Source organism: Leiobunum rupestre, chromosome 5, assembly GCF_980474605.1.
Source record: "Leiobunum rupestre chromosome 5, qqLeiRupe1.1.hap1, whole genome shotgun sequence".
Taxonomy (NCBI): Eukaryota; Metazoa; Arthropoda; class Arachnida; order Opiliones; family Sclerosomatidae; genus Leiobunum; species Leiobunum rupestre.
In genome coordinates, this window is record NC_143388.1 from 59,495,917 (window position 1) to 59,519,384 (window position 23,468).

The following is a 23,468-nucleotide window of genomic DNA, read 5'->3' on the forward strand; positions in this document are numbered from 1 at the left end:
AAGATTTATAGATTAATTGGAAGACATCATGAATCATAGGAGAATTTCATGATCAATAGGTGGAAATCATGATAAATCGGAGGAAATAACGTTAAAATGCATGAAATAATGATTAATTGGCTTGATTTATGATTTATTGGAATAAATCATGATAAACTGGAATAAATCGTGGTTAATTGGAAAAAAATCGTGGTTAATTTTAATAATTCATGATAAACTGGAATAATTCATGATTAATAGGATTTTAATCATGATTATTTGTAATAAATAATGACTAACTGGTATAAATCATGATTCATAGGAATGAATCATTAATAATTGGAATAAATCATGATAAATGGGAATAAATCATGATTGGATGAAATAATCGTTAATTGCATGAAATAATCGTTAATTGCATGAAATAATCAAAAATTGGTTAAATTCATGATAAAACGGTTACAATCGCATTTAAATGACTAAATCGTGATTGTTGTGGTTAATCCCCTTTTGTCTGAAGATCAATGTCTCCATTATGAGAACAATTTCGTTTGAATAACTTAGATAATTAACTTCTGATAACAGCAGCTTACAAAATGACAATCTGCAACGTGCTCATGTGGAATGGTTGCGGTACTTCGCAACTTTCGACTTCAACATTTGCCCCGATTTGACTTCCCGCTACGTCAGGGAAAGGATTGTTAATTTGGAGTTAAGCTCATTGGAAGAGTCTTCAACGTACCATATTCCACAATCTGGTCCAGATCCTCTTTCTGACAAGCGGATGGAATGCACAAGCCAAACTTGATGGCGCTTTCGTACGCAGCGAATAATAAATCACTGACATAGTTCATCAGCTAAACGGGTGACTTATTAGTGTTGGCAAAAGTTACTTATCACTATTAAGTAGGACAAAGAAACATTTTGGTCGAGGGTCAACATTCCTACAAATCCCGTACACTCACAAAAAAATATTGTAGAAAATTTTAAATGAACTTTAAAATCTCGATATCTGTTCGAAAATCAGATCAAAAATCTCCAAATCAGCCTTAAAACCCGATAAGAACCGAAAAATGTTCTCCGAAATCTCAAAAATAAGTTTTTGATTTCCGAAACAACTTGAGATTCCAAATCCTAATCGCAAAATTGGCCAGTGTCGGACCCCTCAATTTGGGTTAGAGATAGTCTGTTGGCTAATGGTAATTTTGGCCAAATTTCTGCTAGTTGAGAAATACGCGTTTCGGTCTAAATGCGAATATAACTACCTTCAGAAAGGAAGATATGTGTTAGTAATATTCAATTTTATAAATTAATTTTTTTTTAACAAAGCTAACGTTATTTTTATTTTTGAAAGTTTTTAGAATTCTAGTTAGCCTGGTCTGATCTTTCAAATATGTTGTTGGTGAACATTCATATAGTCGAGAGTTCATAGTCCATAGCCACGTAAAGCTAATTAAAGAAATTGACATTGAATAGGATGTGTCAAACTTAATCGTATTATGTTAATTTTGGTCTTAGAATAATTAGGAAAGGGCTGGTTCGTTTAAATGTTCTTGACTTACCTCGCTTTTAAACGTGGCGTTAATGTGGAGAAATACCGATTTGAAGAGTACCATTCGGTCGGGCCTGGGGGGTAGTGGCGGGCGAACTGTGACGATGCAGAACTGACCAGTTTGAACTGGACGCTGCTGTTTCGTGGAGCGACTTACATCGGGAATCACCACTCTCAAGCACTGATGGTAAGATCCAAGTTGAGACGTAGTAGCTGATAACAGTCCGGCTCCTGGTTTTCCACTCGCATCCAGCACTGTTTTGTTTTAATAATATAATTATAATTATATAAATATAGACTATATTAATAATTCCGAATATAATGATAATTATATTATCTAGAACTAAAATCCCGTGAAGACCGGGTCATTATCAAAATCCAATCCCCCCCCCCCCCCCCCCCCCAGTGAAATTGACTGAGGCGGAACAATATTGGTTGTATAGGTGTATGTAGGTTGCAAGATTCACGGCACCTTTCCAGGGGCAAAAATACATAGATGTCGACTCACTTTTTAACATTATTTAATTAATTAACTTAACCCAAATTGGAAATCGATGAAAATAGCGCAACTCGCTGCCTTTGCGCCATAAGAATAGCTGTGAGAAATTTGGAGGAACGGTTCGGACGTCTATAGAGAAACAGACGCAAGTCAGACAGACATACAGAAGACCCGTAGGAATATGGTATAGATTATGTTCATTTAAATAATTATAATGTTAATTCAAATAATTATAATGTTAAATCAAATAATTATAATGTTAATTCAAATAATTATAATGTTAATTCAACTAATTATAATGTTAATTCAACTAATTATAATGTTAATTCAACTAATTATAATGTTAATTCAACTAATTATAATGTTAATTCAACTAATTATAATGTTAATTCAACTAATTAAAATGTTAATTCAACTAATTATAATGTTAATTCAACTAATTATAATGTTAATTCAACTAATTATAATGTTAATTCAACTAATTATAATGTTAATTCAACTAATTATAATGTTAATTCAACTAATTATTATGTTAATTCAACGAATTATAATGTTAATTCAACTAATTATAATGTTAATTCAACTAATTATAATGTTAATTCAACTAATTATAATGTTAATTCAACTAATTATAATGTTAATTCAACTAATGTTTAGTTTGTAGCGTTAATAGTAGAAATGAGTACTACAAATAGTTCCACCAAATTTATATTTCTCAGACTCTAGCCTTTATATTTATATTTGACCATGACATATTGACATTGGTTTTAAACAAAACTGCTCAGAAATTATTCCTAGAAGGTAAAATTTTTGGATTTTCACCTAACGTAACTGAGTATCTGATGTATCACGTTAAACGCATCTGTTACTTATAGTCCAGGAGACAGAGGGGTGAATCGTCGGATTAAGTCCGGCAATTGTATTTTAAATGATTCTGGTATTTTCGAGGGTGCTGATCACGAATCTGCCGGGTGCCAGAGCGATAAAGTTGGGCATTTTAAGTTATGACGTCATCAAGATGGCCGCCGGTACCATAACACTAAACGGGATTTACCCCCAGAACGCCTTGTCCGAATATTACGTTTAAGGTGTCATTTGATAGATATTGGACTTTTTAATATCATAGTCGTGATGAATTACCAATATCTATCACCAGGGGGCAGTGTGATATTTTTTAATCCCTTAATGTTGATTTTTGCAAATAATATAGGCTTGTAATATCTCATTTAAAAGCATTTCACGACCGCTAAGTCATTTCGATGCTGTTAAATTTATAAATTATTCATTACTGCCACTAGGGGGCGCTGAGATAATTTTAAGCCCGTTACTGTGATTCGTACAAACATAAGTGGATCATTCTCTCTAAGTATTCAAAACTCTATGCTACCTATGTCCAAAGTCTTTTGTCGGTGTCGGTCTGGCAGCACTTTACAACCGTCCTATACTGTGTATCACCTCAACCTCAGTCTGAATTTCTAATGCTGAACCTAACGTTTCTTACATTTCTTACGGTACGTTTCATGTCTGAAACGTGTCTCGGGCGTCCAAGAGAGATAAATTTTGGGGGTTGACTCCTCGAGTCCTTCCCCTAAAGAACCTATACCATGCCTCTGCGAATCTAATTTGCTCTCTATACAAGCTCTGACGTCCAGAAACCCAGACTAAGGTACCCGACCGAGACCCGGAATTCGGCTACTTAGAGATCCACATCCACATATGGTACAAATAATATGTAGGCTTGCAATATCTTATTTGAAAGAATTTCGCGATCCCTTGGTCGGCACAGAACTAAAGAACCCCTAATTTATTAATATATTCCACCAGGGTGAGCTGTTAAAGGATGAAATTCAACACATTACATATGAATAAAAATATTTATTCAAATGACATACATGTAATTACCAGTTTTCGTTTTATCATTGTAAAATTATACAACAACTGGATTAACTGAGTATTTATTTTTACAGTTATCGCCCCCCCCCTTCACATTTGCAATAAGACGTACACGATAGGCCAGAAGAATTGAAGTTACATCGTTTTCCTTCGCACATGTTTTTAGAATGGCCAGAGCAAGCAACAACTTTCAGAAACCCTTCAGGGGCTACAGCTGATGTACCAAAATTTGGTACCGGGACCCCCTTATCCAAGTGCCCCCCAAATTTGCTAATTTTTACATCTCCGAGGGGACAAAGTCCCCTAGGAGGGGTTATACAACCACCGTGTCTGTCTCTGGGTCTGTCTGTCAGGCCTGCGAACGCGTTCGCATTTTCGATGCAAAGTGTAATCACTGCGTACGCAGTTTCTCGAGATCTCTGCGTTCGCATTTTCTCGAAGGGCTGGCAAAACCACCGTGTGACGGTGAGCGTTAATGGATTCATTTGCGGATTGGTTACGTTTTTGTAATGTTTATGCGTAGGTTGTGAGTGTTGAATTTATTGTATTTGTGTTCTGATGGTTGTGCATGTTGAGTCTTTTGTGTTTTTATGGGCGTTTTCTCTCCAACTTCTTCTTAATGACTTTGGGACGGACCGAGTGCTGAGTGTAATGCTACCTCTCAACGTCCAATGGCAGGGTTTCCACTAGTTGTACTCGTTATATTCGTCTTAATATCAATTTGCGATCGCATCGGGTGGGATTTGAACCCGAGACCTCCTGCTTGACAGGCGGACGTTCTACCACAGAACCACCGACACTTGTTACGCCTTATTGAAAATTAGACCTTCGGCTTTATCGGAAGCGTATTTAATAGAGTACGAAATTTTGGTTTAATTGAAATAGAATTGAAATTGAAATTATTGCATCGAAGAAATTCTAATTTAGCGTTTCTCTATTGATTAAAAACAAATGCGCCACCCAGGTTTCGAACCCAGACCATTCGGCTTGGCAGTCGAGCGCTCTACCACAGAACCACCGATAGCTGCTTAGGTTCATTGAAATTAAGACACGCATCGTAAGCATAATAGGTAATAAAGTCTTTTTCTATTAATGAATTTATGAAGGCCTAATCTGGTTTTTTTACGAATGAAATTTTAAAGGTTAAATCTTGTTTTAGCGCAGTCAGCCGAGATAAGAGGGTTAAAGGGTAGACCCTGTGGGTGGTCCACTTTGTTAGTTTTTTGTTATTTATTTACGGGTATTATTAACGACCTATATATAGTTGTGTTAATTCAAAGACGATAATTTAACGTTTATTGCTTTAAGAGCTGGCGGTTAGTCAAGTGGCTCTCGGTAAGGTTTTTGCTTCTTGTAAATATATTTGGTGTGGATATTTGGAAATCTACGATTTCTAACGCAGTCAATGATTTCCTGGGTGTGCGAGTCATTATATGATATTGGAAATTGGACGGCATCGGTCTTTTTCATGCGGTATGAGTCACAACGTCAACTGGAAGTCTACGAGCGTTGAAAAAAATGAGCGTTAAAGATGCGGCAAGTATTTCGTAAGCGAGAAAAATACAATTACCATCTGTAGATATTTCTTTCATTAAAATTTGCTTAGTATTATATTCAACTGATAAACATGTACTGTAAAAAAGGTTAAATTCAATTGTGCATTGTTTTAGTAAGTCTCACTCGCTGTTGTAAACACTTAATTTATAATATTCTGAATAAATTAAACTCGATTGTTTCGTCTCAATTATTTAAATTAAAATTAAAATTTTTACCGGGCAGGGTTTGAACCGAGAATACGTTTTTCGTAAATAACTTGAATTGCGGAGATATCTTTGGGGGTCGTGTCGAGAAATTAATACCACTAGGGACAATGCTTCCGAGGAAAGGTATATTTTGGCTTGCCAACTTGTTTAATTTGTGGGCTTAAGCTTATCCGCGGCACACCAAGTCAACACTTGAAGGCGAGCCCGTTTTATGTGGTAAGCTGTAGCTTCATTCGTTGTTGGAAGAGATTTAATCTTCGGTGGGTCTTTCCTCCTACTAAAAATTTGGTATCGTAACGTGGTCATCTCAGTCCATTGTTTTCCCCGTACAGATGAAAGCTTTACCCGCTTTTGTGTAATATTCTTCCGAGGCCATCTCGTCGTGCATTGGGGAAAGCGAGGGGTAAGACAATCTCAGATAATCTGTACACCGAGTTCGTGCATTTAGCACTGTTAAAGGTACATATTTTCAAGAGTTGGAGAGTTCCATTTAGCACTGTCAAAGGTACGGCAGTGTACACCGAGTTCGCAGAGTGTCTTACCCCTCGGGGGAAAGATCTAGTTTCGATCAGACAAAAGATTTTAAGGCACCAACCTTTTCTTTCCAAAAACGGGTAAGAAACGGAATCGCACCCGGTCAAAGTCTGGAAGAGCAAAATAGAGCCTCTTATATCTCCCAATTTTGAAACGGTTTTCTTTATATCAATTATTCGTCCGTCAAACATCTTCGTCAACACTGCGAAGCTTATTTTTTGTTTCCAAACCAAATAAATGAACAGAAGGAAAATACCGGTATCCTCCGATTTAACTTGAAAATGAGTTCCTCGTTCGTTGTTGAGTTTAAGAAGATAGCTTATAATTGTGACTTCGGCCTCTTCGTGTTGGAATAAACATTGTTCCTCTCCAATAAGGCAAACTTTAGTTTCGTTGTAAGAATTAAAGATGGCTCTAATTAACTGACGTTTTTAATCATCACTTTTCATGATCATTTCTTTAGGGGAAGTACCGTGTCCTTTGGCCAAATAAGTTGCTTTGAAGATGCGTTTCCATTGCGTCGAGCTCTTTCGTGAGATTTTATTGACCCTTTCTTATATTTATTGAAAATTACAAAAACTTTGTGATTACCGTTCTTAGAAGGGAGGTCAGACACAGTACCAAGTTTTGGCCATGAAAGTCAAAGAGGTGGTAAAGAGCTTCGTTACCATCAACCAGTTCCACGTCAATCTCATTGAATTTCTCGCTTGTAACAATTGTTAGCTTGGAAACTAATGTCGATTTCGTACCCTTTCTTGGTGCTCGGAATTCCTACAACTTTTATCCAATGGATAAGGCCTACTATACCCAAATGACGATTGTTTATTTGAAGAAAATAGATTTCGTTTACTAGTGAATAAATGCATTTCTTTAAAATATACATTTTTAAACAATTATTTATCTGAATAATATTTCGCTGTTCATAAAGAAAATGTTGTATATATGTTGAAGGGTTTATGTTTTTTAAGAAATAGGTATTCACGGAATAAAGGTCTAAAGCAGCTTTTTTTTCTTTTAACGAAATCAAACCTTCAAAAACGTATATCAAGTATAAATATATCCAAATCTTAAATAAACAATAGGCGAATTCATTTACGAAAAAAATTAACGACTGGATAAATTTAAAACAATTTGAATTTTTTTTATTGGTAATGTATTATCTACATCTACAAAAGAAAAAACGGTATCGCTTTTGTTTACTTTTTTCCAAATCGGGAACACTTTTTTAAGAGACCCGAGCTCCACTTCGGTATAATTTGAGGTAGCGGTCATTTAGTAGTATAATATAGTTTTCTCTTACCATTTTAAATAAAATTCCCTAAACGTTTTCTAGTACATCTAGAGCACCACGGAGACCTCTATAGGATCTCGAATATTTAATATACAAAAAAACAAGGATTTGTCTATAAACCTACGGAATTAGTTTAGTTCCAAGGCAAGAATTTAGGACTTCTACGCGATGTACATTGAGGATTCAGGGAATCGATGAGTTAACAAATTTCAGAAATTAAATTCTCTTACTTTTTGGATTCAATTAAAAATTCCCTGACATTTCCCTGACTTTTTGGCCTATTTTCAACTTCCCTGACTTTTCAAAGACGCTTCTTTTACGGATACGTTGCTCGGTTGAAGGGTGCCTTCAGAATCTTGGCAACTGTATTAGTTTTTTGGTCGAACGTTTTAAGGCCCCAAGTACCCAAAAAGACCCACGAACTAAATACATACAGCGACAACGAAGGAGCAATCTCCTGATGAAATTGATGTACGATTTACCTTTCTATTGTCAAAAGCATGAGGGATAGGGAATGTCCACCTTATGGGTTCTAATGGCCCAACTTGTGAAAGCGGCTACGAAGTGTCCAAGCGGAGAATATCTCCTATCGTTTGATGTACCACTTTCATATTTATCTTTTCGGTGCGATAGCAGCCAATGCCCAATTTATGGACGAGGAAGATTGCTACGTTCTATTTTGATAGATCCAAACATGCGGATCTACTTCGCAGTGGCGTAGCTAAGGTAAGTGTTACCCAATGCGGAAATTTAGATTGTCACTCTTGCACATTGAGCGAGGTATGATTTTATTCTGTCGCCAGATGCTTCAAGGGCCAAGAGTGTCACCCCTCTTGGCGCTCTTTTAGGTTAACACCCAGGGCGGTCCACACCCCCGCACCCCGTAGCGACGCCACTGCTTCCTCGAAGGTCTTGAGCCCCAAATTGCCCAGAAAATAGAATGTCTTTCGTAGCGAGTAATGGAAATCGCGTTAAGGGCGTAGACAAGCGCTTCTTAAATACCGAGGTCGGAGACGGAACCGATATCGGCTCCGAGGATGTGTCGGAGCCGGAGCCGTATGCAAAATCCTAGAGCCGGAGCCAGGAGCCGGCTCCGATTGCGCTAATTTTTTTAAGCGCATGTATATATTAAGATAACACTAATGTTTCTGTGAAATAATACATTATTTTGTTTCAAAAGCTAATCAAAGCGTTAAATAAACTTCACAACATCATCATTCATCAATACTAACAAAAATATTTTATTTTTACACAAGATAGATAACAAAGTTACCAGTGGAGTGTACCACTGTTACTGCTAGGACTTAAATAATTAGTATTTACCCCCTCCCTCCCCCCAAATATCACGTGAGATTTTTCAAAATGCGTATTTTTAGTGTAAATACGTTAATCTGTTTGATTGCGTTGGATTTATTTAAAAAAAAACATAATTTGCTTAATTATTTATATTTAAGACTAGTATTTTAGACAGAACGTAGTCTAGAATCACAGTGAGAAAATCGAACAATAAAATACTTAAATTTTAAGTATTAAGGAACTACTAAAATTCGTAAAAGAACATTCATTGTAATTCAGTCCACGGGGACTCATGTGTGGTCTCAAGAATGACTACTGGAACCAACATGTCCATGTGATTTTCAGTAAAATCATCTGCTCCTTCAACCCCGCTCTGACTTAGCCACTTTAAACCGTTGTCGCTTGCACACAGAAACTCGATAACTTGGCGTGTGACAATACGTGAAGGTCACACTTTGCGCGCTGGTGCAGGTGGTGCTCTGCAGCCCTGGTGATGGATGAAAAGTGGATACCGCATGTACTGTAGCATCTCTTTTTATCAGATCACCACGTACACTACGGCAATAGTGGTCATAGGGCATGCTGATGAAGGTGTGCAAGGGTAGAATTACTTAATTTAACCTAGTTTTATCCCAATTTTACACTGTTTCTTGCGGAAAAAAATTACGTGATATTTGCCAAAACCCCCCTCTCCTCCACGTGAGATTGGGTGAGATTCAGCTCGATCCCCTCCCTCCCCTAAACGCCTCACGTAATTTATGGATGCTCCCAAAGCTTAGACATAAAAATTACCATAAAAGTATTGGAGCCGGTTTAAAACACTTGGAGCCGGAGCCGCGGCTCCAGATCCGGCTCCGGCCTTCACCGGAACCGGAGCCGGAGCCGACTGGAGCCGATAGGGTTTAAGTCGGAGCCGGAGCCGTATTGGAGCCGGAGCCATGCGGAGCACTACTTTAAGCCATTGTCGACATGGATAAACAGAAAAGGTTAGCGGCTCGCTCCAAATGGCGAATTTTTTTATTTGAACAATATTTATCCAAAAGCATAAGTCAGTTAAATTACCTTAGTTACACAACACATTCAACGTAAAATATCCATTGTTTATATGAATAAAAAATAGAAATGGTTTATAAATATATAAAAATACTCGTTTCCAACTTCACTTTTCCAAAGGATATGTTTAGGAAAAAATGTTTGGTCATGAACAAAAGTGATAAGAATAAAAAATCTTGCATATATTTTACTAATAAGATAAGCGAATTCAAGTTTTATCCAAATGAATAATATTTTAAAATAAAAATTATCTTTATCTATTTAACGAAATGTCGATATTTTGTTTACTTCGTCTGATGAATAATTGCGATTTATTCATTTCTACAACTCTATCCTTAAAGAAATTCTTCAAAAAACTATAAATATTTTAGGATAATAGATATTCGATTCTGAGCTCTACCCTTTCTCATATCTCCATATTCGTCAAACAAAGAAGTCGGGACTGCCGAAAGTTCGTACTTTAATAAATCTTCCAATTTGTCCTATCTCTTATTAGGCATGATAAGTAGCCGGGCATAAAGCGTTAGCGTATCGTAAAGTTGTCGGTCCCCAATTTTTACCGATTTCTTTGAAGCTTTTATTTAAATAAGATACTAATAGCCTAAGTATTGTTTGTAAAAATCAGCGTTAAGGGCTTGAATATTATCACAGAGCCCCCTAGTGGCAGATATTAACTTAACCGCATCGAAGTGACTTAGGGGTAGTAAAATGCTTTTAAATGAGATATTACAAGCCTATATTCTTTGCAAGAATCAACATTAAGGGCTTAAAAAATCACATTGTCCCCTGGTGATAGATATTGGCAATTCATTACGACTATGATATGACAAAGTCCAATATCTAACAAATGACACCTTAAACGTAATATTCGGACAAGGCGTTCTGGGGGTAAATCCCGTTTAGTGTTATGACACCGGCGGCCATATTGATGATGTTATAACTTAAAATGCCCAACTTTCTCGCCCTGGCACCCGGCAGATTCGTGATCAGCGCCCTCGAAAATACTTTTGCCGGACCGAATCCGACGGTTACGTCAAAAAGTCTATTTGTCTCCTGACTATTATGAAATAGACCTTTTAAAATTTTTCAACTTACACTGAACCTAAAATTTAATAAATCTCTGTGGGCCTCATATCGTGGAAACACAAAATACGAATTAACGACGTTGCTTGAAGCCGGTTTTGAGGTACCTATTTCCACAAACATCGCATTCTTGGAGTTGAAGGATAGTAAACTGTTTATCTTTCGTTCTAATCGTGTCCGCAACGGACGAGAAGGATTAAATGGCCTTGAATTTTATCCACTAACGTTTCGAAGAGTATTTGGGAAGATGCTATTTTCCCTCCCCCTTCCATATTAATTTTGGCGTTCGAAAAAATACAGCGTTGAGCCTCCTTTGTCGGACACCATGGAGCGTTTTGGTATGACTCATCTAACTGGCCTTACGCTTATCTAAAACAGGCGAGTCGATCCCCGGCACAAAGGTGATAAATTCCGGGTTCCGCCAGGCGTTCACTATTTGGGCCTGCGGCTAATATAAATTAATGTCTAAGAGTAAGTTTAGGTGAGAATAGAATACGAATCATTTGGAGGCTGCCAAATACGTTTTAATTAAAAATTAATCAACACTTATGAAATTATTTTATTTTTCTAAGGTGCACCCAATATTAAAACAAATTAATAATACTAATAACATTTCCCGGCAATTAAATAAGGATTCCGACAAATTAAGAATTAATTTAGCATAGCGCTAGAGTAATCACTGTTTTTAAAAAATGATTGTTCGATACTTAAGCGGTGCGAGGTCATCTTAAAATTGAGAACGGTGCCTCGAAGATTTGAATCCTCGAGGGTTCACGAATGGAACGGCCGAAGGAACTCGCTGGATCCGATTTAGAGGCGTGAACCGCCGGTCGCGTCTTCGTGATCGCGACGGTTAATTTATAATTTTGAAGCCACGATGAAGGTCAACTTTGGCTGCCGGAGTATATCACCGAATCCCCTATCTCCACCTCCGAATTCGGTCAAGTATGGGCTGGAAACTGGGCTTCAGGCTTCGCTCTTTTTAGCGATAATATTTGCGCTCCTCTCCGCTCTTTTCCAGCATACAATTAACTTAAGTAGCTTTAACTTCATCTTCATCTACTTTCTACACACAATCCCTAGGTGTATGGGGAATAGGAATTAGTCGATTGGAGCTACTAGCTAGGATACATTTTTTTTGGAACTCGGTGAGTGGCTGTCGGTACTCCGCAACCTTGGGTACTCCGTACTCTATAACGTAATAAGTTAGTAACGTACATTACGTACTTGAAGAATATATTGTTAAATTTGACTAGCAGATAGCAGCGATAAATATTTAGCCAAGGAATTGACCTTGACGGAAAAGAAAATTGAAGGAGAGTTAGAATCTAGCGCGCATGTCCGGAATCAAGTTTTGCCGTTTTTAGTTCCACATAGATATATATATATCGAAGTGGGACTATTTCTATGGATGGAATGTCGTTAAGTGTTGTAGTTTGTTTGTTTGGCGTGGAAAAGCGACGACATGGTAGATGGAGCTGCTAAAATTAATTTTTATAAATTATATTATTGGCGACACCGGGATTCGAACCCAGATAGCCGCTGGCCGCAAAAACTCGATAACCGACGCCTTTACCAACCGAGTTACGCCGTTCTCTGTGAACTATATTCGGAACTTCTAGTCGTTTTTAGCGACGCGGGGGTATTTGGCTAGTTAAGTTGTCGCAATTGTCGTTCCTTTTTCCGCGTTATTTTACGTATATTTACGGCGTTTAAGGTCAAGTGAACCTAAAACTTCGCCTACCCCCAACCCAGTGGATTACACGAAGGGTGACCCGTGAAGTTTGAATTACAGTGTGGGGCTACACAACCTTTACCGATGGGCAGTTTCAGGTCTGTCAGGTAAACAGGGAGCACAATTTCGACCCCCCCTTTAATAACAATACGTTAAAGTTACCTCTTTAACTTAGGATGGTACTTTTTATATCAATCGATCGAACGCGCACTTTGACGCGCACGCAGTGCCGTTAATTTCCGTCCCCTCCAACCAACCCCCTTAAAGGGAGAGTGATCGAAAAGTTAATAAATTCTTGGGTATTTTTTTTATGAATTTGCGAATTTACATGACTCTTGGTGCCTAAACTACCCAAATGTTTGATATAAATTTCCTAAAATAAACCCATTTTAATCCCAGTTTAAGAATTTCTTTTATCATATTTCCACTAATTTCAATAATTTAAAAGAATTATGTTCGTCGTGTTTTGCTTACCTATTTCACCTTTGATACTTTCCGTCTATCTAACGATAGGAAATCACATGGCCTCAACAGCTTTTGTATTGCTTTGCCCACCCACGTATCCTGAGGGTGGGTGGCGCCCAAGTTTTAATATAGATTGGTAAATTATATATCAAACAATAGGAAATCGCATGGGCTCAACAGCTTTTATATCAGTTTTCCCACCCAAGTCTCCTGATGGTGGGCGGCATACACTCTTTAACTTAGGATGGCAATTTATATATCAAACGATAAGAAATCACGTAGCCTCAACAGCTTTTGTATTAGTTTGCCTACCTGTGTCTACTAAGGGTGTATGGGTTTGGGTTTGCCAACTCGAATACACTGATGTGGAACTAATATTACGACCTGGGCCGCTTGTTTTTTCTTCGCCTCTTATCATCTTAAAATAAAGAATCCTTGCTACAATTAAGTATCATATTTACGTTTATTGTAAAATTTTAGGGGGCTCTCAATATTATTCGCGTTTGGGAGTGTTTTCAAGGCAAAGTCCAGCATAAATTTCCTCAAAAGGGCCAAACCCAAAAACCCTTTCAAATGACCAGCATCCAGAAAGAACTAATAAGCCTACGAATATTTATAATGAAGTTTTAAATTTAATACGTAAGATTTTAATAATTATTAATTTTGATCAAATTTCCCGTTACAATCACTTTTCAATGGCAATTTTTTCTAATCCAAGGACTTAGGGATTCTTCTGTGTTTTTTTTCGACCCTCGGGGCGGTGTGTTTACTGGGAATGTCTGAAAAAGGAATAGGTGTTTCTATAAAATACGGGAGGTCACGTGTAAATGTTTTTTCTACGTCACTAGCTATAGTTATTGAAGATAGAGAGCGTGCGCTCGAGTCGATCAAGATTTTGGTATTTGAAGTCGACGTGCGAAACGCGCGTGCCAATAAAGCACTAAAAAGCTTAAGCTGATCGTGACGCGGGAAAAAACATTTTAAACGTATATTTTTTTTATTGATTTAATTTATAGAAACACCTATTGGAGTTTCCATAAAATAAAACAATAAAAATATGAAATAAGTATAAACTTACTTTCTCCGCGCCACGAACTTTATCGGCACGCGCATTTCGCCAGAGAATTTAAAATTCAAAATTTTGATAAACTTGAGCGCCCACTCTCTAGCTTCAAGAAAAATAGCTAGTGACGTAGAAAAAAAAACATTTACACGTGACCACCCGTATTTTAAAGTTCTAGAAAGGGAACTGATCCTCCATTTATTTTGAGGAGGAAATCTTGAGACTTTGGTCCGGGCATCGACAAATAACATAGGGACTCATAAGGTAAGCCGAACTCCCGAGAGGGAAATTTCCCAAGAACGGTCACGCTAAACGACTGCATCGCCACCTCGCGAATTGTTAAGGAAACAAAAATATACGACAATATGGCTGCCTCCTAGCTCTCTGTTTATTTACGAAAAATTTAAATTTTGTACGTAAGACGGTAAAAAAGTGTTTTTCTGAATGATTCAAGGCGCAAAGTTGAGGGAATTAAATACTATAGGTTTCCAAACCCTAAAAAACAATTTACAAAATTTGAAACGTGGTTATTGAACAGCGGTTGGGACTTGGCCTATATTGATAAATTCGACTACAAGGAGAGTGCGAAATATGTTTGTTAACTACATTTCATAGGGAAATCTGGACCAACTATTTTAAATCCACATCTGCTTATATGCTTATTTAAATTTATTAAACTTGGTTTTTCAAGTTTATAATTTGGAATGAACGGCGTTGACTCGTTTGGACGTTGCCATTTTGTCCTAAATTTCTTACTCCAGAGAGCCGCGCTAGAGGGCGCCTCGTTAGTTAGGCTAGACAGATATGGGCAAACATTTCTAAGATTGCCTTATGAGTCTCTATGTTATTTGTAGATGGTCTGGGTTACGCGTTGATCTCGTTCCAGGTTTCCACAAGTCAGGGAAGTTATGGTAATCAGGGAACAAGTCCGAAAATAAGAATAAAATCCCAATTGTTAAGTAGTTTTTAATAGTCAGGGAAAAATTTTCGAAATTATAATGATCATGAAATGTTTATCAAGGAGTATAGGGTCAATCCATGCCAAATCACCCAAGGTCCCCACGCCACCCCCGCCGATTTTAGTGAAACTCTTACAAAATTTATTTCCCACCTGTAAAATAAAAAATCAAAAATTTCAGCTCTGTATTCAATATAGCTCTAGAGATACCGGCTTTGAAATTTACCCCTGGACGCGTTCGAAACTTCTCACCTTTAAAAATCACGTTTTTAACGAATTATATTTAAGGAACGGATTCGCTCTCCACGATGATTTTTTTTATTTTGATAAAGAGTCAACAATTAAGGTGCCACAATTGAAAAACAAATGAGTATTATTTTTAATAAAAATTTTCAAAGATGCTTAATAAATCGTGGTTTTTGTTGGACAGATTTATTTAAACAATTTCCCAATTCCGAACTGTAAATATCATATTGTTAGTGATGATTTGTAGTATGTAAAATGGGTCAAGAAACTCGAAAATAGATTTAAAATTGATAAATGGCGTCACGGTGTTGAGATACGACACTTTAATTATTGGCTTTTTAAAAAAAATCGCAAAATCGAAGCCGTCTTTGGTTGCGATTTCGGGTTAGTGAGAAACTAAAATTGCTTAAAACTGTCATACCACTGGAAAGATAAGAGTTCCATAAACAACATTTCATTGTGTTTACAACTCCTTGATACTTTAAATGACTTCTCAAATAGCGGTAAAATCTCTATATTTATGTGATAAGTGTCAGCCCTAGCACCGCTTTGGAAACCAGCTACTCAATTCGCAACTAAAATCAAGGGCCCTCGTTACTGATTAGCTTTTGGTGAAAGTGGCGTTAACGTGAATTACAGTTACTTTTAATCAGTATGTGCATAAGTTATATAATAAACATAAGTATAACACTGAATGATATCGGTTAATGACAGTCTCTCAAAAAGTGGTTGGGTAAGCAGCGTAATCTGAAGATTTGTAAGAGCGCCGTGAGTTTTATGGACGATAGTGTGGACCGTCACGAGGCGCTTTACTCGCCGACGAGACCGGAGGGAGGGCCAGTGGACGTTCTGGAGGACCCGAGTTATGCTGACGTCCCACGAGTAGCCAATAGACATAGCGAAACGAACTGCCTTCCGCTGAACCATTTCAATCTTGTGGATTGATGCTGCCGTGTGAGGAGACCACACGGACGAACAGTAGTCCAGGATTGGGGTCACCTGAGTCTTGACGGCGGAGGCTTTCGTGGGGAAGGAGCAACCGTGCAGGTGACGCCGGAGAAATCCAAGGGCACGATGCGATTGGGAATCGATCCTCGAGATGTGAGAATCCCAAGAAAGCGTAGAAGTGACGGTGACTCCAAGGTATTTGAATGTCTTGACGTGCTCAAGAGCCTCCCCAGAGAGGTGGTAGCGATAGGCGTGAGGCTTAGAGCCCGGGCGGTGGAGGGAAATCACCTTACACTTATTGGGGTTAAGTTGAAGCGGGCGCTCCAAGAGATAATTTGGTCGAGATCACCTTGTAGCGTATAGTGATCGGCTGGCACCCCAATCGCCCTTGACAGGGCCACATCATCAGCGTAGATGGAGAGCCGAGAGACAACCCCTGTGCCGACATCGTTGACGTAGATGGTAAAAAGCCGAGGACCGAGGACAGACCCTTGTGGGACACCCGAGGGAACTGGAATCCACAGCAGCGTAGAACCACGAACGCCGTATGAGAGGAGCTTGGCCAGGAGGAGCTGGTGGGGGACAGTGTCAAACGCTTTCCGAAAGTCAAGAAAGATGACATCGACCTGTGGGAACTCCTCAAGACCAGAATACCATGCATACACACAGTTGAGGAGCTGCGTTTCAGTTCTGTGGCCACAGCGAAAACCGTGTTGTGCGGGAGTAAGAACGTCGTAGTAGTCAAGGTGGGCAGTAATGGACGACGCCACAATATGCTCAGTGACCTTATGCAGGTGGGCCAAGAGGGAAATTTGGCGATATTCTTCGGGATCGTCGGCCGGACCACCCTTGGGCACCGGCGTCACGTTCGCAAGCTTCCAATCCTGAGGAAGCACCGCTGTGGAGATGGAGCAAGCAATTAGTCCAGCCACAGTAGCCGCCAGGGCAGAAGCACAGCGTTTGAGAATGGCCGGGTGGACACCATCAGGGCCGGGCACTTTGTTTTGATCAAGGCACTGTAGTTGCTTGAGAACACCCTCAGTAGAGATCTCAATGTCCTCCATGAGTGGACAGAGAAGGGGGAGGAGAGGTATGGCACAGAGTACAGGCTCCGTGTACGCATGCCTGAAGGTGTTCGCCAAAATCTCGGCCTTGGCGGACGGGGAAGAGACAACAACCGAAGGAGTATGGAGGTCCGGGTTTGGTTTTGCGGCTGATGCCACGATAAAAAGAACGCTTATTATCCACAGAGTTAAGAGCAGCGGCGTCGAGATAGCGGGTGCGCCCCGCGCGAAATGCAAATTTGACCGAAGCACGGTGACTACGGAAAGCAGCGGCGTTGGACGGAGACGGGTAGCGTTTGCTGCGCCCATAGCGACGCTGGGTTTTGCGGATAAGACGCTTTAGCGCCGAGGTCATCCACGGAACATTGAACCGCGACGAGATAGTTCGCAACGGCGTATTGCGAGAGACACCCGCCGCAAGGGTAGACTTGAAGACATCCCACTTGTCTATCATAGCAGTGAGCGCACTGAGACCCATCACGCCGACGTCCGAGGCGATAGCCTCCACGTCCGCCTTCCCAATAACCAAACAGGTGCTGGGGGAGGGCGAGGTGGAGGGGGGACGTCCGGCAGGTCAAACAGAAGGAAGTCGTGATCTGCGAGACCGGGCAGGTGCGTGACGTCGCCGACGACACCGGCAGGAGAGGACAGAGCAAGATCCAGAATGCTGCTGCAGGTGAGGGTAGTGCGGGTGGAACTCAGCACATGCTGTGTGTAATGACAGGCTAGCACAGTATGAAGAAATTCCGAGTCAAGAGCGAGAGGGGATTGCAGCTGGGCCCAGTCGATGGACCGGTAGTTGAAGTCGCCAACAACAAGGAGGTCAGAGGCACCCTGAGACAGCGAGTCCAGCAGGGAATTAACCCGCAGGGAATACGACCGTACAGACGATGGCGGGCGGTACACACAGGCGATCCGAAGGCACTTGGGGCCGATAGTAAGGCGCACGACGACTGCTTCAAGCGAAGCATCAGACTTTACGAGATAGGACGCTAGGGAGCGAGAGCCTGCAATGAGGACACCACCGCCATGACGGTTGCGATCCCGACGGTTCACGTCATAAACGGAGCTAAAAATTTCAGAAGAGGCGTTCGTGGCGTCGAGTTTCGTCTCCGTAAGGGCGATAACATCAGGGCGAAAGGTGTCCAGGAAGGCCTGGAAGGCTGGGATTTTGTTTCCAAGTGACTCCACGTTGGCGTAGAGCAGGGTGACTTGAAAACACGGGGGTCAGACCGACGCTCGTCCGCGGCGGTTGTTATGTCGAGGGACTGCGACTCGTTGTATGCGGAGTTCGATACCCGCAGCCCAGTTTTTGTGATCCAGAACAGTGGCAACATCCGTAGGCTGAAGTGTGACGTGGAATGTAGAGTATCCTGAAGAGAGATGGCTGGACTGGACTTTGACGACTTTGGCGTCAGTAGTGCCAAGCGCCGCAAGGTGCTGGCGGACATTAGCATCAGTCACCGTTTCCACGACATGAGTAATGACGACGGTCTGTAGTGCGGGAGCCACCAAGCTTTGAACCCCCGTGTCAGCGCTGGCATTAGTGCCCCAAGCACCTGGGAACTGGTGTTGGGCAGCAGAGTGCTTGGCGATAGCGTAAAAAACACCAGGGGGCCAGGAGGCACCATTGAGGACCGTCTGGAGTTGCGCCTTAGCAACATCGAAAAAGCCAATACGGTAGGCGCCTCTGCCCTGCAGCACAGTACGAAGAGAAGCAGGCTGGACTCCGAGGGAAGTGACGTAACCCAGAAGATCCTGGTCCGTCAAAGTAGGGCGGAGTCGCGAAAGGAAAACGGTAATCCGTGGTGGAGCCGCGAGCACTCCAGATTGGCCTCCCCCGGTGAATGTACCAACGACCGAAAGAGGCTGAGTCCACTTGATATGCTGGGAGTTTCACGGAAGGGCCAGAGCCAATTCCAACAGCAGCGCCAGGAGGAACGAGCTGAGCTGCCGCCAGGGCGTAGGTGTGAGCCAAGTCAGGAACGGTAGTAGCAGCGTTTGGGACTGTCTGAGATGGCTGAGAGCCCACAATCGGCGGACTCGGCCTGGGAGAGCCGTCCACAACGTGCTCAGTAGAGCCGGCGTCAACGCTCCTGACCCCCTCAAGGGCGAGCACACGAGCAGAGAGTAGGGAGCAGGTTTTCTCCAAAGAGGAGATATGCGCGAGAAGCGGCGAGAGTCAACGGCGACAGCGCTTACACGCCCAAACACAATGGAGGTTTGTGTTTGGGGAGATCTTATAACAGGCGTAGTGAAAATAGTTGTCACAAAAAGCACATTCAACATTCTTACCGCCAGTCTCACCCACCCTCGATTTAGCACAGTCAATGTTTTGGATTGGGCGGAGACGACCGCCGGGTCCTGAGCAACTTGCGGGCCCACTGGGGTGGCTTGTTTGGTTTCATCAAGCATGATGGGCGGAGATAAAGGAAGCAACCGAAGAGTTAGTCACGTCCAAACGACGAAACGAAAAAGGTTTAATTCGCGTGACCGTCTGCACTAAAAAGTTTATCACAGCATGGATCTATTAATGAACTGCGTTCCTGGATATATCACTCGTACCTTCAGTAGAGCAATTTCTCTAGGTTGGGATTTCGGTTGTAAGCCGGGGGGGGGGGGGGGGGGGTTCGGTTTTACCCCAGAAACTTGGCGGAAGTGAGGCACTTTACGAGATGGCGCCACCATAGAATTTTCAAATTTACAATCGTCTACTGGTTTTTTTCTTCCGCCATATTAGTCGTGTTCCGTGTATTTGTAGAGAGATAAAATAAATATAATTTAATTGCTGGAATTCAGACACATTTAAATTAAATCTTAGACAATCAACTGTTTTTCATCATGGGGAGAAATAAGAACTGTGTATATCCAACGTGTAAAAGTGATTCCAGGCAATCTGACAAACCTCATATGTTTGGGGTTTCCTTTATACCATTTCCAAAGCCAATTACCAAACCAGTGATGTGTTTTCAATGGTTAAAATGGCTTAAGGAAGTTAGGAAAGAGTTCACTAAAAATAAGATAACCAAAAGCACATATTTGTGCACAAAACACTTTGTCGGAGCGAAGGGCCCAACTAAGGAATATCCGAACCCTGTTCATTCAGGAGTAAGTAACAAGATGTTTATAATTTCGTTTTGGTATTCACTGATGATATAAATCTACATAATTTTTTGTAGAGCTTAGTATCTGTTTTGAAACCTAGTTTCTCTAGCACTCCTAAAACTCTTCCTCAGTTACCGATGTCAGTGACTAATGAATACATCGGAGGTACAAAGTTATCTAATTTTAACTCAAGGGTACGCCAAATTTTACAGTTGAATTTCACTTTGGACTACTAATGTTTATTTCTATATCCATATTTGCAGATTGAACTAGAAACAAACCAATCCAATGAACTATTTGACGTTGAGTTTAAAGACGACAACGAGTCAATGGATTGGGGAGATAAAAGCTCAATTAATATTGGAGACGAACAATTTTTGTCACAGATAAACGCTGAAACTGCCATGGAAGATAATTTACAGGCCATTGCCCTGAATGAAACTGATAATTTGCAGGCCATTGCCCTAAATGAAACTGATAATTCGCATATGATTTCGCAACCTGAATCCGGTCACCGAGATGAACCCAGTCACCAAGATGAACCCGGTCACCGAGATGAACCTGAAGACCAAATTTTGAAAAATAATCCTGATATCAATTATGAAAACCACTTTTATAGAGAATTTTTGGCCTCCACAGAATGGTTTAAATTGGTTAATGATAATTGCCTGTCCAATTTATCTAATGTAAACAATGCCACAGTACAATTTTTGAAGGTAGAGAAAGAAACTAACCAGCCTTTAATATCAATAACTATTAATGAGGATTTCAATGTAGAGGGAAAAGTTTTGGAAAATAATTTAGCAAACCATAACCTTGTTGAGTTACCAAAAACTATATCCACTCTAAATTGTTTGACTGGATTATTAACAACCATTAACCAATTGAAGGTCTGTCAAGGTATTAAAGAGCCAAGATTAATGGACCTCTTAAAGGATAGATCTCGGGGTATTTACAGCAACAACGTTATCAGAGATGATAACTGCATTTTACTTTCAAACAATAAGACCAGACTGAAAAGTTACGCTTTAAAAACCATAGCTGAAAGCAAGAAGAAAAGCCAGAGGAAATAAAAGAGTCTTTCCAAAGAAGAGCTTATAATTTTACTGAAGAAATCAAAGGCTGGTGAAAGAAAAGCAAGAAGACAAGTGAAGCAGGAACAGAAGAAAGCGAAGAAGAATATAGCTGTTGCAGTTCAGCCGTTAGATGCAGTAGAAGATAATGCTTCAATAGAAACGATTTTACAGCATACAATACCCAAAGATCAATCATTTGTTGCCTTGTTTTTAAGGGAACAGCTGAAAGCTGTCAAACAAAAAGATCCTCATGGTCGAAGGTGGCATCCATATGTTATTCAATGGTGTCTTTATCAGTTTCATAAAGCCCCAAATGCCTACAAAATCTTAGCCGATTCCAAAATATTGCAGTTGCCTTCTTATAGCACTCTATTTAGACATTCTAACCATAATGGGAAGCTGCCTGGATTTTCAGATGCTGTTTTTAACCAGCTGAAAGAAGATATAAAACCGTGGGAGCTTAAGCCTTTTCAACAATATTTCACAATTCTTTTAGATGAGATGAAAGTAAAAGAAGAATTGATATATAAGAAAAACACTGGTGACATAATTGGGTATAGCCAACTGAACAATGCAAGAGACCAGATTAACGGCCTTCAAACCGAAAACTTTGATGATAAAACAGTGGCAAGCCATGTTTTAATGTTGATGTTGAGAGGCACGACAACTCATGAAAAATATCCGTTTGCGCACTTTGCAACCAATGGGCTGACCGCTGATGATCTAAATTCCATCATATGGGAAGCGGTGGAAAAACTTGAAGCAATCGGAGTTAAAGTGTTAGGTGTGATTGGAGATGGGGCAGCCACAAACAGAAAGTTCTTTTCAATGAATACGAAATTGGATTCCCCACACTGCTGCATCAATCCATTCAGCGAGGACGAAGAAAGACCATTCTTCTTCGTGTTTGATCCTCCCCATCTATTAAAAACAACAAGAAATTGTTTGTGGTCCAGCGAAGAAACATGCAAAGTACGTTTGATGCATAAAAATGGTCAGGACATTACTTGGAAGCCAATTAAAGAATTATTTGAAAGAGAAAGATCTCAGCCTGGCAATCTTAGGAAAGCCCACAAATTAACTGGAGATCATATATATCTCAATTCGTACAGTAAGATGAAGGTTCGATATGCAGCGCAAGTGCTCAGTAAAACTGTTTCCAATGCCATTAAGGAAGACTTTGGTGCAGAGTACTCGGAAACTGTTCAGTTTATCAATATTTTTGACAAATGGTTTGATATATTCAATACCACAAATTTCAACGAAGCTTTCCATAAAAGAAAGCCAAATAAGAGGCCTTTCAAAACAGTCAATGACCAACGACTAAAAGTAAATATTTAATTTATAGTGCTACTAGCATAAAATAGTGTCTGATTCCTTTCACTGTTTTTAGTGGTTAGAAAAAGATTTTCTGGGGTACCTGGATGATTGGGAAAAAGACACAAAAAATAGACCTGGTGAATTCAAAGCTGATCAAAGGAAAAAAATGATCCTTTCCCAAGAAACGCTGTCAGGCTTGAGACAAACTAGTAAGAAAAAAACATTTTATGTGTATTTTAATTAAAATAACTCACTTTTTTCGAATTTAGCAAAAGCAATGATTGCAATTATTCAGTTCCTCCTGGGAAAAGGTGCGATGTTTGTTTTGACTGGCAACTTCAATCAGGACCCACTAGAATTGGAATTTTCGAAGCATCGAGGAGCCAATGGAAGGAATGACAATCCAACAATTGAAAATGTGGGGAATAACCGGGAAGCTTTACTTACATTGAGACGTTACAAAATCCCTACACATAATGTTTTAGGTAACACCACAGTATGACTTCAATAAATAAAAGCTTAAATTTCTTTTAAAATATCACTAT

At 40.0% G+C, this 23,468-nt stretch overlaps 1 protein-coding gene across 1 annotated transcript in view; it reads right to left on the reverse strand.

Moving 5' to 3' along the window:
- LOC149945465 (nose resistant to fluoxetine protein 6-like) overlaps nucleotides 1-23,468 on the reverse strand; it is a 52,066-nt gene that overhangs the window by 9,632 nt on the left and 18,966 nt on the right. The window contains exons 2-4 of the mRNA XM_090175126.1: nucleotides 1,542-1,786; nucleotides 722-836; nucleotides 573-660 (exon numbers count right to left, since the gene is read on the reverse strand). Of these exons, the coding sequence (XP_090031252.1) occupies nucleotides 573-660; nucleotides 722-836; nucleotides 1,542-1,786 (448 nt within the window). The remainder of the gene's footprint in view (nucleotides 1-572; nucleotides 661-721; nucleotides 837-1,541; nucleotides 1,787-23,468) is intronic.